Below are 16053 nucleotides of genomic sequence, written 5' to 3'. Positions count from 1 at the left end.
AGACACCGAATGATACAATATTATCACAATACTTAACTCACGATATGCTGAGTATTTCAGTAATATATATTGTGATTAATCATGTTTTCACCTGCAAATGGTGTCCTCCGAGTCAAACTTTGTCAATATCTGTTATTCAATAAGATAAAGTTATCTCACTTCAGTTATTTTTTTGCTGAAAAATAAGATATTTTAGCGTACCAACACTGTCCCTAAAACTGAAATACATGTTCCCATAAAGTGGAATCCATCTGATAACAGTCTGATATTGATCACATATCTGTCTGCAATTGTATGGGGTCATTTTATGACAATTATATCCTATTTATTTCTGATAATACAACAATTAACTGCCATAAAGCATAAAAAATCACATATCTGTTGCTCTTTACATAGACAGAAATTTGCATTTAACCTTTACATTTGCACTCTGAAACGTTTGTATTCTACAGAAACATAACAACAATACAACCAGCTGGCAGCCAGTTGAGTTGAGTCCACTTGAGATGTGCTCGGGTGCAATCACTTTGGGATCATAAGCAACCATTAGTGTGTAACAGCCTGAACTCTGGGCAACGATTTAACCATCACAAGTTGTAAGTAGTGAAAAAAATGCAATCTATCAGCCACCAGTTTGTTTTTTTGTAGATGGAAGGAGTTTGCTGTCCTATTTTACTTGTGTGACTGAGCTCTTAGGAGGAAGATTTGTTTCCAGTGTTGATGTTTCAAGTTTTCTTAGATAATGTTATCTCAGGAGTGTGGTGAAGGGGATGAGCTCTCTTGATCGTAGTATTTTTTCAGAGTAGTTGAACTTATTTAAAAAAAAAAAAAGATATTTGGCATCCCTGTATTGATACAATATTGCCAAACAAAATATTGCAATACTCTGCTGTATGGATTTTTTTCCACCACTCCTAGAAGACAGTTTTTTATATCCAGGAACAAAGGAAAGAAGCAACAAATAAACTAGGCTCAATACAGAATGGTATGAAAGCAATAAACAGACTTGTGACATGGGAAACTGCTGGACCACGTTCACATGAGGAACTGATTGGCTCATAGTAGACATCCCAGTATCAATAAACATGCACCAGAGGCACTCAGACACAAATTGTAACACATCCTGGATAATTTTATTAGTGAACTTTTATTTTAGATAATATACCAACCTTGTTCCCACAACAATTCCAACTATACTTATAAATTGACTTGTAGTTGTATAGCTTTTCTACTACAAGCTTCATTCCCACATGCAGCACTTTTATTTTATGCCTCTAGATGCTTTGTTATCATTATTATCATATTTTGGCCCATACACTGGATGAGCCAGGAATCGAACCTCAAACCTTTCATTTAGTATCTGACCCACGCTACACTTGTAAGCCACAGCTACCTGCCGTGTAACTTTGTAATTCCCAAAGTAAAAGGTGTTTGATGTTTTCCCACAGGTGTTACAGTAAAAAATTCTAATGGATAGTATCAATTGAAAAGTAAGAGTGCCTGCAGTAAAACAGGCTGACAAATGGATCTGCCTTTTTCATGGATATATAGATAATTTGCACATTATCATGTGCTTTCAGTTTTGGCTGTATGGTTTGTATTCTCTGTATTCTCTTCTGTTTGGTCTTTCCCACTGAGTAGCTCTAAATAAGTCTGGATGTGGCAGATTTATAGCCATTTCTCTGTGTGTGTGTGCATGTATGTGTGTTTGAAAATGTGTTTGTGTGTGTTTGCATGTTAGTGGTTTCATGTTAGTGGACAACTTGTAACATGGAGGGCCCAGCTGAGACAGAAGAAGGTCAATTTGTCCCTTCTGCTTCGGCGTTATATAAGTGTCCCATTTCTCCTCCTTCGGTGCTTCTCTTTTCCCCATCCGTTTTTCCGAGTTCTTGTTAGGAAAAGATGCTCAAACACTGACAAGAGTACATTTTTGAAAAAAAAATTATACACGAATGGTGTCTGTACTTGTACGGCACTCATACACTTAGCAAAAACGTGTCTTGTGTAATGGAAAGTGGTTTGTTCGGTGTAGTTTTTCATTTCTTCCAGTGAATGAATCATTCAGTGTTAGCGCAAAGCTGATTGAGCTTCCTAATGGTGTTTCTGGGAACGTCAAGAATAACGACAATAAAAGCTAGCGAGGATTACTTGGAAGAAAGAAAAGCAAAGATCTTCTCTCGCTCTGAATAAAAACGTTAATAATCAGAGAGAGCAAAGCAGCTGTGGGCTTCAGCATGATTTACTATTTAATATGTTCCATAGCAAAGACTGCAGCACCTTTTATTCATCACAAGCTTCCACGGCAGTTCGTTAAATCTTTTTGATTACCCATAGAGGACGCTTTTGTTTGGGCTATCCACTTTAATTTAAGCTCCATTAAACTGTCATTCTCATAAAAGACACAGCCATGCAAGCCAAGAAAGCATCTTTATATTTCATCTTCCTCCGTTGCAAACACAAACAGTGGGAGAGTGGAAAAGCCAGGGGCAGTGGACAGCACACAGAGGCCTTAAAGGTTGGAAAGAGCAGCAGAGGAAGAAACAGAGGGGAGGAAGGAGAACAAGACAAGCGAGGGCCGATGGCGTCAGAAGAGGGGTGAGAGAGTCTACGTGAGCATCTGATGTTGACAGAGGCATCAAGGAGTCAGCCAAAGGCCCCCAGTGAACTCACATACTTAGTGTGTGTGTATGTGTGTTCATTGTACTTCATATTCACTGTACATTGGCTCAGAAGGCCAACTTTTGTGACCTGTCTACTCTACCGTATATAAGTTACATATAAGGTGTATCACAAGCATCAGCTGCACAGCAGAGCTCCCCCTCGCAGAGTCAAGGACAGGCTTCTCTTTCAAGATGTCATTTGTTGTATCAAATCAAAAAAAGAAGAGTCCAGACTCCACTTTGTTGCTACTTAGTGGAATCTGGATGTTTGCTAAGCTTCCTGTACTGACATCTAGTGTGTGACAGTGTGTGTATGTGTTAAGCTTGGGCCACAATGAATGTTTAGATCTCACGGCTGGAGGTGTCATGGCCCTCCCTCTCACACACATGGTCACCCACACACAGCAGCAGCGCAGGAAGTGTTGGAGCTCCATGACGCAAGATTTTGATGTCACAAAGCCCTGTCCCATAAACCCCTGTGTCTGTGTCAGAGCCGGGACACAGGGTTGCAGACTATGTTGTTCTGTGCTAGCCTGCTTCTGTTGCTGTCAGTGTATCTACTGTTGTTTCCTCTTGTTACTTTTTCCTCCTTCTTTCCTTCCTCCTGTTTTTTTTGTCTCCTGCCCTCATCTTTTAAAACAAACACATTCTTCAGCTGAGCACTAATTATATTATGTTTTTTTCAGTCTTTCTGTGTAAATGTGCATGTCTGCAGCACACTATAAGCACACATAGCGGGGATTCCTGCAGTATATCATAGTAGAGGCACTTTGCAAGAAAATACATTCTGTCTAATGTGAGGAAGAAATAATTGCAGTTTTTTCAAAATGTATTAAGTTTCAGGGAATCAGTCACAACAAGGACATGCAGCAAAAGATTTTTTTAAATCATAAGAATGAAGAAAATTTCGAGGCAATCAATTAAGTCAATCACAATTATGTTATTACCCGTTAAGTACCTCAGTGAGACACCAGGCTGAATAATAATCATAAGCTGGACATGAAGCAAAATCAATACTGGTAGTGTTTTTATTTAACAAGTTGGGGGTGGGGGTCCATGCAGGAAGAGACTAGAAGCAAACAGAGAGCAAATTCTGCAACATGTGGTGTCAACAGGTGAAATAACCATTAGTGACACAATGCAAGCGAGTCCCGTGATAACTTTGAGGCAAGCAATTGAATTTATATAGAATTAAATCACAACAGCAGTCACCTTAATAACATATAAAAGACTATAACATTTGAGAAAATGCCAATAGTCACAAGAGCAAGCACTAGGTGATAGCAGGAAGCCTCTAAGAGGTCCAAGCTCAGGGAGAGGCAGCCAAAAAGAAAAACAATTGTAGGAATCATATGGATAGTGAAGTCAGGTTTTATTGTCTGTACTTTAATTGTGGAGGATTAAAATGTCTTTTAATAGGCCTGTGGTTCTGTTTTCTAAAAATGCATGATATTCCTCGTTGAGTACAGGTAAAAGTTTATGGTCTGAAATTTGCTCTAAAAATTGACAGAGTGGAAAAAAATGCAAAGGAAGAAAGAGACCATACATATGTTGAACATTTGGTATGATGTGAACATATAACACACACAGCCAATCAAACATGCATAAGAAGATTGAAGGGGAAATCGTCCAAATTTAAATAAGGGTTTTTTTAATGCTGTGATTTTTAACCCTCTTTGATTATACTTCTCCAGGGAAACCATGTTTTTTTTTTTTGCCCCAAGTAGAGAAGAGAAAACCTTTTTTTAACTTTCTTCTGCTGAGAAGTTTTGTAAAAGCACATAAACATAATTCACTTAAAAACTTTATGATCTGCGTTTGGGAATTTAAACTACATACTCAGTTGTGCTTATGATCTGGGGCTATTTTTGTCATGTTTTGAGTCCCTTTGATCCTTTTTATTCCCTTCGAGGCAAATCATAATGCTGAAACATCCAGTGATATTTTAGAAAATCAAAAGCTTCTAAATTTGTGGCAGTAAATCGGGCTAATGCCGTTTCCTGTTTAAACATGACGTGACCCTTCATGCACACGCAGATAGCACAAAGAACGTGAAGAACGTCTGTACAGAGTCAACATAGTCGACCCCATACAAACAACCCTGATTCCAAAATGCAGTTTTATAAAGATGTTAAATAAGCGCATATAGGTGCATCATTTGGGTGTTCAGAGTTTGATCAGTCTTCCGATCAACTCTTCCCAAAAAGCACAATGTTGTGTAACCAAACTAGATCATATCCATAATGAGCCATGAGACAAGAGTCAATATCTGGTTTTAAACGACGGCTTGAAAGGCTAACCCTGCTTTGCTGAGTGCATGCATTCATGCAAACACACAGTGCTTCATTAGACATATGCACTTAGTCAAAACAGTAAACCCTCTCAAATATCAGTACTTGTTTATATCCCCCAAAGAGTACTTACCATGCAACGAGAGCCGTTTGGCTCGGAAGCTTTAGCAGCAGCCTCTGGAGGTGCCTGAAGAGCTCATTTGAGTGAGAGGGGCCTAAATCAGGGACACTGAGGATTGTAGACAGTCAGCACGTACATGGTCCATCTTCACATGTCTGCGCGGTCACTGTGTTCACACACAGACAGGCTTGTCTTGAATTAACGCAGTTTAGATAAACAGCCCATCCTGCCTCTTGCACATCACATTAAGTCCACCTTTGCCTCACGCTTCATAGTGGCAGACGAGTACATATGGATGTGGGTTCTGTATGTCCTCTGTGTATGCATGTATATATTTTGTTGGACTACTATGTGGAAAGCAAATTTGCCTGTGGGGTCATTAATGTTTTAGTCTATTATACTCTAATGTGCCTTTTCTGTGTCCCTGTGGCTTGCAGTGGTCACCATTTACTCCACATTGGGAGGTCCCGCTATTGCCCACGGGCTGAATGAGACTCAGGTGACCCACATCATCACCAGCAGGGAGCTCCTGGAGACCAGACTCAAGGTTAGAATACACTGAGTAAATTCTCTTTGCAAATCTTTTTTCACAGGAAATTAATTTTTCATCACAAAGTATGAGAAACTACTAGACAAAGCCGTATAAAGCAGCGAACATTACAGTGACAAACATCATTGTGTGGACAAATATCTCATATATCTGATCTTCTGAGGAAACGTCGGAGCCAAAGTTTTCAATCAGATAGAACACGATGTTCAGCGCTGACAGAACAGAGAAGTTGCAGCCTCCCATAACAGAGTTGTAAATGTTAGAAGACACGTGCTGACTGCTTTGGCCTGTTTTGGCCAGGTTCAGTGCCAAGACAAGCAGCGCTCCTGCATTTCATCTTTCCATTTTTATTGAGGCGGCATAAACAGAATGTTTCTTTGTTCACTTGTTCACAGATAAACCCACTCTTTATCTTTTGTCAATATAGAAACAACATATATCAAGATGCCATGTGCATACATTTGGTGTGTGTGTGTGTGTGTGTGTCAGGCCATCCTAACAGACGTTCCAAGGCTGCAGCACATCATTGTAGTGGACAACACACCGACCGTGTGGCCCAGCTATCCACGTGGCATCAGCATCCACAACATGGCTGCGGTTCAGAAGCTGGGAGCCAGGCATGAGAATGGTAGGTTTTGTCTGTGTTTCTGTTTATTGATTTATGTGAAGTTTGCTTTCAAGAGTTCATGACTCACAGAATTAGGATTGCTCCATTTTAAAACATAAAAAAGTATTTAGCTGCTTGCCCATTAAGAAAAAGGTTTTCTCTACAGTTTTGTGTATCATGGTGAGTCACAGTGACAATTAAAGTCACCACACAACACAACACTTGAGATAAAGCACTTTCTTGCAGGACATTAACAGTGTAAACAGAACTGAGTTGTGCAGAGTGATCTATGTAGTGTTTAATATTTTCCATGTTGCTTCACTATGGCAAAATGCCATTTTCCAGTGAAGGATTTTGGAGCTCTTAGGAGGCATTTTGATCTAAAATTGTGGCCTTAACTACAGTTTGACAAAAAAAAAAAAACTCTTAACAGCCTTTAGAAGTACAGTGTGAATATTTTTTAATAGAAATAAATAAAAGACACAAAATATTAGAAGAACAACAGTCATACACTAAATCAAATAAAATACAATAAAGTCATTGAAGAGAAGAAGAGATTGAAAGAAGAGCTTTAAAAAACAGACAGGAGAGGCCGGTCTAATGTGCAAAGGCAGATCATTCCACATTCTGGGAGCCACAGCAGTGAAAGTGTGCTCCCCTCACAGCGTACGTGTCGTTTTAAGCACACTCAAGAGCAGCTTATCAGACGAAAACAGGTGGGTGCAAAAGAATGCAGGAGCTCAGAGAGGTGGGGAAGGGCAAGACCAATGAGGCCTTTAAAAGGAAAGAAAAGACTTTTAAAATGAATCCTAAAATGTTAGGGCAGACAGTGGAGTGAGGCTACAATGGTTTCAGCATCAGCCTGGAAACAGTTGGCTTTGTTTTGGCCAGCTGCCTCAATTGGAAAAAGCTTGATTTAACCACTGCCCTGATCTGACTGTTAAGCTGAATGGTCGGCAGCACACAACACACCATATTATTTGTCAGATAATTCCACTGTAAAAGCTCCAAAAGGCTCCAACAGGACAAACACAGCTGAAGGGTCCAGTTCAGTGACTTCAATCAGTGTTCATGAGGCCTAGCAGAGATCAGTCAGGTGTAGCTGCCACTGTCCACACCTGTCACACCAAGCATCCACCACTCGTGTGGTTGTTTTGAAGAACAAACTATCCTTACACTCCAGTATCAGGCTGTAAACATACTTTTTATTGCAGTTAGGTTTTTAACACTGGGGCATACAGGGACTGATTCCTTTTTGGGGGCAGCCTGACCAGAAGAACTGCAGAACTGCTGCTTCATTTTTGTTATCCTCTGAGGTTACAGCCAAGCTCAAGTCCAAAGAGAGCTACACCTACACCACACAGCTGTCCCAACTTTGCTAGTGTGGTTTCTATGACTAAGCAGCGCTCTGTTAATGGATCTGGCAGCTTTCTGGTGGAAACCAAACTTTACATTCCTCTCTGTGCCACTTGGGACACAGACAGCAGCTTGCAGTGCTCCTGTTTTCCCATGGATACAGATTTTCAAAACTGAATGTCTATTTCTTTTATTCAGTTATATATACACATTAAATTTTTTTTTCTTTTAAAAGTGTGTATTCATCAACATGTAATAAAATGACAGTTGGCCACTTGGGGGCAGCAGAAGCAACCTACAACGCACAATTGCCTTGTTACAAGCTTGAAGTGAATAAAAGCAAATGAAACAAATCCATTAGCAGGCAGTGCTGTTATAATTTATAAAAGACCAATAAACAAACAAACAGCAGAACACCTTGAAGAGAAGCAACTTTCCAACTAAAAGGTCCTAAAACACTACCGTTCACAGCACATGTGTTTTAATCTGCCGGGATTTTTGATGTAGCCATCTCTTCCTCTCAAATAAATGAAATAGTCAGGGCTTGTTTCTTGGGGGTATGGAGTGGGGGCAGATTGGTATCTGGCCCATTAGGTCATGTGAAGAAGGAAGTGCTAACATCTGTGTCAGATTAAGGTTGATACCGTGCATGCTCAGTTAGCGCACAGATAAGGAAGAGGCCATCACCCATCTTCACTTTTTATTGAGGCCCCTTGAACTGACTGACCCAAAACATGTCTAGCTGGTAGAGTCATGTGCAGATAAAGGGAGAAGGAAGTAGGAAGGGAGGATAGAGTGCTGCGATATAGGCGAGGGTCATGTTTACACATGGCGCTATTAACTTCACATGACATCAGCTTTCAGAGTGCACACGCCTCGTATCCACGTCTCGGGAGGGAGAGAAGCGATGTCTGCCCTTGTGACTGTGATGCACTTTACTTCATCCTTTGGTTTGTCAGTGCCTGCTGAGCTTGGGCGTCTTAGATCTGTTTTTGTTCTTGACAGAAAGCGAAAAACAAAAACCAATCTCTTGTTTCCCAACTGGTTCTGTTCCCGCTGGAAACTGACTTGCTCTTTACTTATTTATTCAGACCGTAGGAGTCCAAGAGAGGGATCAGAAGGCAAGAGATTCATCATATTGTGCTCTGCTGTCTAGACATGTGAATGTCTTTTTCACTGCCTTTATCTGCTGTGTTCTTTGATGTAAAGAAACATTCACAGCAGCTTTTCTTGTTCTTGATCACATGTCTTGATTGTGAACCTTACCTGCTGGGAGGCAGTGATGAAAACAGACTCATGGGTGGGAAGCGACTGTCTGTGAAAGAAAAATATGCATAAAAAAAGTCATGCTCAACTTTTGCTGCAGTGCAATATCAAGGAATCTACCAACTTTTTTGCAGTAGCCAGTAAAACACATGCAGTTGTACAGTTCTTGGTAAAAGTTGAACATAGCGTCCTGGCCTAAACAGTGCAACCAGGAAGTATGATAGTTTTTGGAGCATAAGGAAGAGTGTAAGGAGGGAGAAAAGAATAGATAAGAAAGGACAGACAGCAGCAAACGACATGAGAAAGAGAGATGAATGAACACGTGCAAATAGTGTTTTTGGCGAACGCACTTATTTAAACTCTGCATTGTGCCAGATGTGTTACCTGATTAATTGAAATTAGTTGATTTAATTTCTGCGATAACCATTTAACCTTTCTGTGTTTGACTCTTAAGTGATGTGGTTTTTCCTACATACAAAAAGATTTTTTTAGCCAGCACACACACAACAAGTGAACCGTGTTTCTGGGGATTGTTTAAACATTGGTTAATTTTTGTGCTATAAACCATTAATCTAGTTCTGCCACATTTGAGTGTGTATGTTTTGGGGCTTTCTCTGTTGACATTCCAGCAGCACGTGAGCGCAAGGCCCCGCTGCCCTCGGACATTGCAGTCATCATGTACACCAGCGGATCCACAGGCATTCCAAAGGGCGTTATGATCTCCCACAGCAACATCATCGCTGGGATTACAGGAATGGCTGAGAGGATACCCAACCTGTGGTAAAGACCTCAAACGTACTTATTATATCACACCCCGGGGTATGGTCTAATAGTTTTTGGCTTTAAATATGATGATTTTTGGCTCATCTGTTTGTAAAATATGGTGGCAGTTTCGCAGGGAAATTCAATTTCCAAAGCAGCTCATCTCCTTTGCTACATGTCTAAGCAGAATCACCAGCCAGGAAACATACAGATTAGAACATGCCATTTAGGTTTGTTCATTACCAGAAGAGTGTGATGCACTGGATTACTGGAAGCAGAAGAAATAGTCGGGAAGTCTGTAATCAAAACTAAGCTGAGGTCAATGTTCAAATTTCTCTCTTCTGCATGTTTCAAAGGATTATTTTAACCAACATTATGGGAAGTATGCTTGTTCAGCTGGTATCATCATGCAGCTCAATTGCTTATATTAAAAGAGAAACTGACCCGTCTCCGGGGATTAAGATGGGAGTGAGAGGAAACAGAAAAGGGAGGGAGCTTAGTATGAGTAGAGGAACAATGTGGGAGAAAGGGAGTCAGGGTGAGATGGATGGAGGTTAAAGGGGTTTAGTTGTGACAGTCTCAGTCGATCTTATAAAAATGTTGGCTTTCCTTTGTGGATTAAGTAACACGACTATGTAAACCTCCCCCTCATTCATGGCTTGAATGTACAACATGTTCACTAAAATGGAAATTTCCCCAAAATTTGGTTGTTACTTGTGTTGAGATGAATATGTTTTGCAATAGTTTGTCTAAGTACTGATTCAGCTTGATGAAATGAACTAACGCTAATCGTCTTGATGCATTCTCAATCATCCAGGAAAGTAAATCTCCAAAAGTTGAACCTCCAAAAGTTGAATCAGCTGACTGCAGGTGCAGTCAGCTGAGACTGAAGAAGTCACTTGGATGAGTGACGAAACGTTTCTCCCACAAAACGCTACATCCAGATGAACAGATTCAACTTTTGGAAACTACCGCTAATGCCTGATTAATTTCACTAAAGGGTCATTCTGTCTCAAATCAACCAACCAAATTCGAATTGAACATACAAACTGTAATGATTGCTGTTAATTTCAGCTTTTTTTAACAAATAACTTAAAAAAAAAAAAAATTCCAAACGCCTGTTGACCCACTTTCATGCGGTTTGTCTTGCGCTATGAAATCTGTGGCAATGTTTGAACAATACAAAAAATAAAAATATATGCAAATATATCTTGAAAAGTATTTTATATATAAAGGTAAAGTTTTTACGCAAATTGAGAAAGGTCATGCAGGAAGCCTTCTAAAAATTTTCTGACTTTAGATGGGATGACCCTAAGACCTTCATGTTTGCAGTAGTTTCAAACATTTAATAGCCCACATCACATTTTTTGAAATTTGCGTGTGTTTTTAGTGAAGAAGACACCTATATCGGCTACCTGCCTCTTGCCCATGTACTGGAGCTCAGTGCAGAGCTCGTATGTGTGTCTCATGGCTGTAGGATTGGCTATTCATCGCCTCAGACTCTTGCTGACCAGGTAATAAAACCTCTCATCTGTCTCATCTGAAGTGCATTCTGGTTTTAGGTTACCTTTCATGTATTTAATATTTAATATATAGTGGTGAAAAAGAAAGCACACCCTTTGACTGTTCTAAGGTTTTATATATCAGGACATCTTTACCATGTTCTGAAATTATTTAAACACCACCTCAGATGAATAAGAACACACAACATATCACACTGTGTCATTATTCATTCAACAAAAACTAAGCTAACATGTAGAAGCATTGTGTGAAAAACTAAGGATACATCATGATTCAGCAGCTTGTAGAACTTTTAGCAACAGTAACTTCCTGTACGACTTTATCAGTCTCTCACATCATTGTGGAGGAATTTTGGCCCACTCTTCTGTACAATCGGGCTTCAGTTCATTGAGGTTTGTGATACCTTTATGCGCAGCTCTCTTAGCCATAGCATTTCAGTCAGGCTGAGGTCTGGACTTTGACTGGACCACTGCAGCACCTTGATTTATTTCTCTTTTCAGCCATTTTTTGTAGGTTTGCTGCTGAAATTAGGATCATTATCCTTTTGCATGATCCAATTTCAGCCAAGCTTTAATTGTTGAACAGATGGCCTCACACAGGGCTGTAGAATACTTTGGTATCCAAGGACTGCCCAGGTCATGTGGATTAAAAACAAGCCAAAATCATGAAACTTCATGCAGTTGGTATACAGTTAATATAAGGTGATTGTGCTGTGTATGGCCAGACATCTCCACTTTGGTCTCATCTGTCCGAAGGACATTGTTGCGGAAGTTTAGTTGCGACTTTGAAAAACCTAAGTTGTGCTACCATGTTCTGTTTGGAGAGAAGAGGCTTTCTCCTGACAACCCTTCCAAATAAAAAAATACTTCTCCTTCTAATTATACTGACCTGAAGTTTAAGGGTTAAAGGCCTGTAGAGTCTGAGATTTAGTTCTTGGGTTTTTTGCAGTTTCTCTGAGGATTGCTCTGTCTGACCTTGGGGTGAATTTGCTGGGACGTCCACTCCTGGGAAGATGGACAGCTGTCTTGAATGTTTTCCACATGTGAATAATCTTTCTCGCTGCAGAATGATGGACTTCAAATAGTTTGGAGATGACCTGATAACCCTTCCCAGATTGATGAGCACCAACAATTACTCTTCTAAGATAATTTCTGATGTCTTTCCTCCACTGCATCTGTCAACACTCATGTGGATAGTCGAGACCAGCAAACTGCCAAAACTTCTGTTTTTATAGAGGTGCCTCACACTTGCAGATGATCAGTTCTAAACATGCGTTTGATTTGCAGGACATGCTTGCTATTTACCCTCTGAATTCCTGTGGAAACAGCGGGGGCATACTTTTTGTTAAATAAATAATGACCCAATATAATATATTCATCTGAGGTTGTATTTAAATAATTTTAGATCTCGCTAAGCATCAGATTATTTTACTGTTATGTACTGATACAAAAACAACCTTAAAGTGGGTACTTTTACTTTTTCATGACTGTATATAGCTGGAGCTACTAGATTTTAGACATCATTTCAGTCCAAATATGTGCAAAAAAATCCAAAATGAGGTAACAGCTAATTACAAATGTAATAATTTAAATGATCAATAAATTGATGTTTCTTTCTCCCACCCTAAGTCAACAAAGATCAAGAAAGGAAGCAAAGGAGACACCAGTGTGCTCCAGCCCACTCTGATGGCAGCTGTCCCGGTATGTCATAATGCACTGTCCAGTATAATGTTAGAGAACCATTACCATTAACAATAACAGTATCACTCACTGACTCACTCGACTTGAGTCTGTGTGTCAAACAATGGTGCTGGCTTGCGTTTGAGGCCTGTGCACAAGGTTTACTCATAGAATAGCAGTGACAGAGTCCAGCAGTCTTGGATCTGCTGGATCTTGGTCTGACGTAAATACATCCTACCAATGGTCAATGCTGGTTTTAATCACCAGACAATGTTTGATTCTCAGGGGTCTAAGTTGAATATTTGTGGTTGCCTAGTGCTGCTTGTCTTTGAAGTATATTTTACTCATTAATCCATTTCAGCAGTCAGAAATCCGAGATGGACTTTGCTTAAAACATTTTACAGTTTGTTTATTAAAGAACACCCCAAGGTAGTCAGAATATGTCTGAATTTAAGCTGCTGTAATCACATGGACATTTTTAACATTTTACACAATTAATGCAAATAAAAACTTTAAGGTGAAATTAGGTCACTTGTAGCTCCAAGTTGTTTGTTTCAGAGTCTTTTTACTTCTCTTTTACAACACACAACTTTTGGTTTGGTAGAAATGCTGCAGATGGCTGTTTTAAGTGAAAGAGTCCCCTCTTTTGCTCTAAACCAAAAACCACATTTAGCAGCTACTTGGTAGATATATAATGTGTATGAAGTGATTATTATTAAAAGTGGAAAAAATGATAGTAAATGCTGGACTAAAATTCAGACTGTGGCCTGAAACATGACTTCAAACAAATCCAAGTGTTCACACTTTTGAAGGTTCTTCTGGTTGTAATTTTATTGTGCTTTGCTGCAGAGAGATATTCATACAAATACTCAGAGTCAACAAAATTTAGCACTCTATTCAGTCGTGATGGAAAAACAGGGTGTCTACAGGTCCAAAAGAAGTCTTAATTATATTTTACTGTCAAAGTGTCTTTTAGTTTGCATTTTCCAGCTTGCAGTGTCTTAATTTTCCCCCATTCTACACCCACATCCTTATTCACAAGGAGTTGTCACAGCAGGTAGCGCCACATGCTTGATTTGGAAGAGTTTTATCCTGGATCCTGACACAACTCCAAAAGGATATGTGTCTCTTCCCGGGACATTCTACAAAATTCATAGACTGAAATTGTGTTTTGGAGGCTGTAGTATTTTTGGAATACTTTAAAGTCCAATCCATGCTTCAATTCAGAAAGCAATAACAGCTATATCTACAGCCATAGTATGATAAATGTTATTTCTTCAAATAGTCAATAAAAGTCGACACATACAGTTGTGGTCAGAGGTTTACATCCACTCAACATGGGCATAAAGGTCATGGTAATTTGGGGGCTTTTAATTATTTCTTCATTGTTCTTTTCTAGGATGGAAACTTGTACAACATGTTGCCAAATGTCTTCACCCCCACATCCAAATCATTGAATTCAGATATTCTAGTCACAGGTGAATAAAATCAAGCACTTATGCATGCAGACTGCTTCTTCAAACATTTGTGAAAGAACAGCTCGCTGTTGTGAAATTTTCTTGCTACTAAATGCTCCACAGTCAGCTGTGGGTGTTCCCACTAAACACTGGTGGATAGATGTGATCATGTGTATATTGGGTCTGTTGGTCCAATATAGATAGTATTTTAGTTAATCAACTTATTTGTTTGTAACCAGGTTAAAACTGTCATTTATTGAAATGTGTTGAAATATTAAACATGTTGAAATCTATATAAAATAGTAATGGTTAGAGTATTTAAAAAATGTTTAAATTCCTTTTGCTCTTAAACTCATTTTTTCATAAGTTTAAAAGAGCATTTGCATTAAGTTTCAAGTATCCTGTTTCATTGTGAACGCCTGGTGATACAAAACAACCCCTTCAGTGGACCAAAATTGGAGGTCCAAAAATGACTCATAAAAGATGTCTCTCCAACATCACTTTGCCCAGTGGGTTATAACAAAGTGGAAGCAACTGGTATCAAGAACAACTCAGCCATGAAGTGGTAGGCCAAGTAAAATCACAGAGTGGTGTCAGCGGATGCTGAGGATCATAGTGCACAGGGGTCAACAACTTTCTGGAGAGCTGACTGCAACAAACCTTCAAACTTCATCTGGTCTCCTAATTACCTCAAGAACAGTGTGTAGAGAGCTTCATGGAATGGGTTTCAATGTCCGAGCTGCTGCCTGCAATCTTATATCACCAATTACAATGCAAAGCGTTGGATGCAGTGGTGTAAAGCACGCCGCCACTGTTGTCTGGGGTGACGAATTACACCTCTCTGTCTCTCAATTCGATGAACGAGTCTGGGTTTGGTGGTTGCCAGGACAACGGTAAAGTGTAAAGTTTGGTGGAAGGGGGATTATGGTGTGGGGTTGTTTTTCAGAAGTTGCACTTCTCATTGAAAACCTCACCTTTACTCCTCCACATATCTCTTATCATTGTGGCCACATAGCCAAGTCTTTATCTCGTCTCACCATAAAACTTCTCTCCAGAAGGCATCTAATCAGAATCAAAACTTTATTAATCCCAGAGGGAAATGAGTGAGTGAAAGAGTGTTGTGAAATAAATTATTTTTATGCTGGCAGAGATAAACTACCTGTTACAATCATTCATGGACAGTAATCTGTGTAATCTTTTGATTCTGTGTAGAGAATTTGAGAAAAACCTTGAGAAATTCAAACTTGTGCAGCCAATTCTTGTGTTTTTTTCTTTGCCTCATTAAAGATGTCTGGAAAAAGGAACAGAAAAAAAGAAAGCATTAAAAGCTCCAAATTAATATGACGTTCCATGATGAGCAAATTTGTGTATATTGTGGCCTCAAAGTTCTTTTCCTTTTTAATAAAACTTTACCAGTTTGATGCACAAGTTCAGACTGTATTTACATGTATAAAAACACTTATTGTTTTAACTGTATTATTAGGCTGAAAAGTTACATTTGCTTACCTACCAGTTGTTTAAAAGTGAACAGACTGCAGACACATTGATAAAGTGACGGTCTCGGCACTTTTCCTCCATTCAGGATTTTGTTTTCCCATATCTTGTTGTTTGACTGTGACCATTGGCAATACTGAAGGCGCCTGAAAATGAATGTCATCTAACGAGCTAGTTGTATTCAATACAGGATGCACTCTTCTCTCCCTCTCACTCACATGGAGACCCCCTCCCCCCCATCTCCCAGTGGTCGTGGTGTAAAGGCCAGAGGGCCCCAGTTTCTGGAACC

The 16053-nt window shown here is 39.5% G+C and overlaps 1 protein-coding gene across 3 annotated transcripts in view; it reads left to right on the top strand.

The window, feature by feature from the left end:
* Positions 1-16053, top strand: part of acsl3a (acyl-CoA synthetase long chain family member 3a) — a 39177-nt gene that overhangs the window by 11450 nt on the left and 11674 nt on the right. For 2 of the 3 annotated variants that reach the window (XM_025898417.1, XM_003456951.4), the window contains exons 4-8: positions 5510-5619; positions 6112-6250; positions 9481-9631; positions 11004-11127; positions 12763-12834. In XM_025898417.1, the coding sequence (XP_025754202.1) occupies positions 5510-5619; positions 6112-6250; positions 9481-9631; positions 11004-11127; positions 12763-12834 (596 nt within the window). The remainder of the gene's footprint in view (positions 1-5509; positions 5620-6111; positions 6251-9480; positions 9632-11003; positions 11128-12762; positions 12835-16053) is intronic. The other variant, XM_025898418.1, reaches the window with a different exon arrangement.

Source organism: Oreochromis niloticus, linkage group LG14 (assembly GCF_001858045.2).
Source record: "Oreochromis niloticus isolate F11D_XX linkage group LG14, O_niloticus_UMD_NMBU, whole genome shotgun sequence".
Lineage (NCBI taxonomy): Eukaryota > Metazoa > Chordata > Actinopteri > Cichliformes > Cichlidae > Oreochromis > Oreochromis niloticus.
Note: the sequence above shows the minus strand (reverse complement) of the source record. Positions and strands in the feature narration are given on the sequence as shown.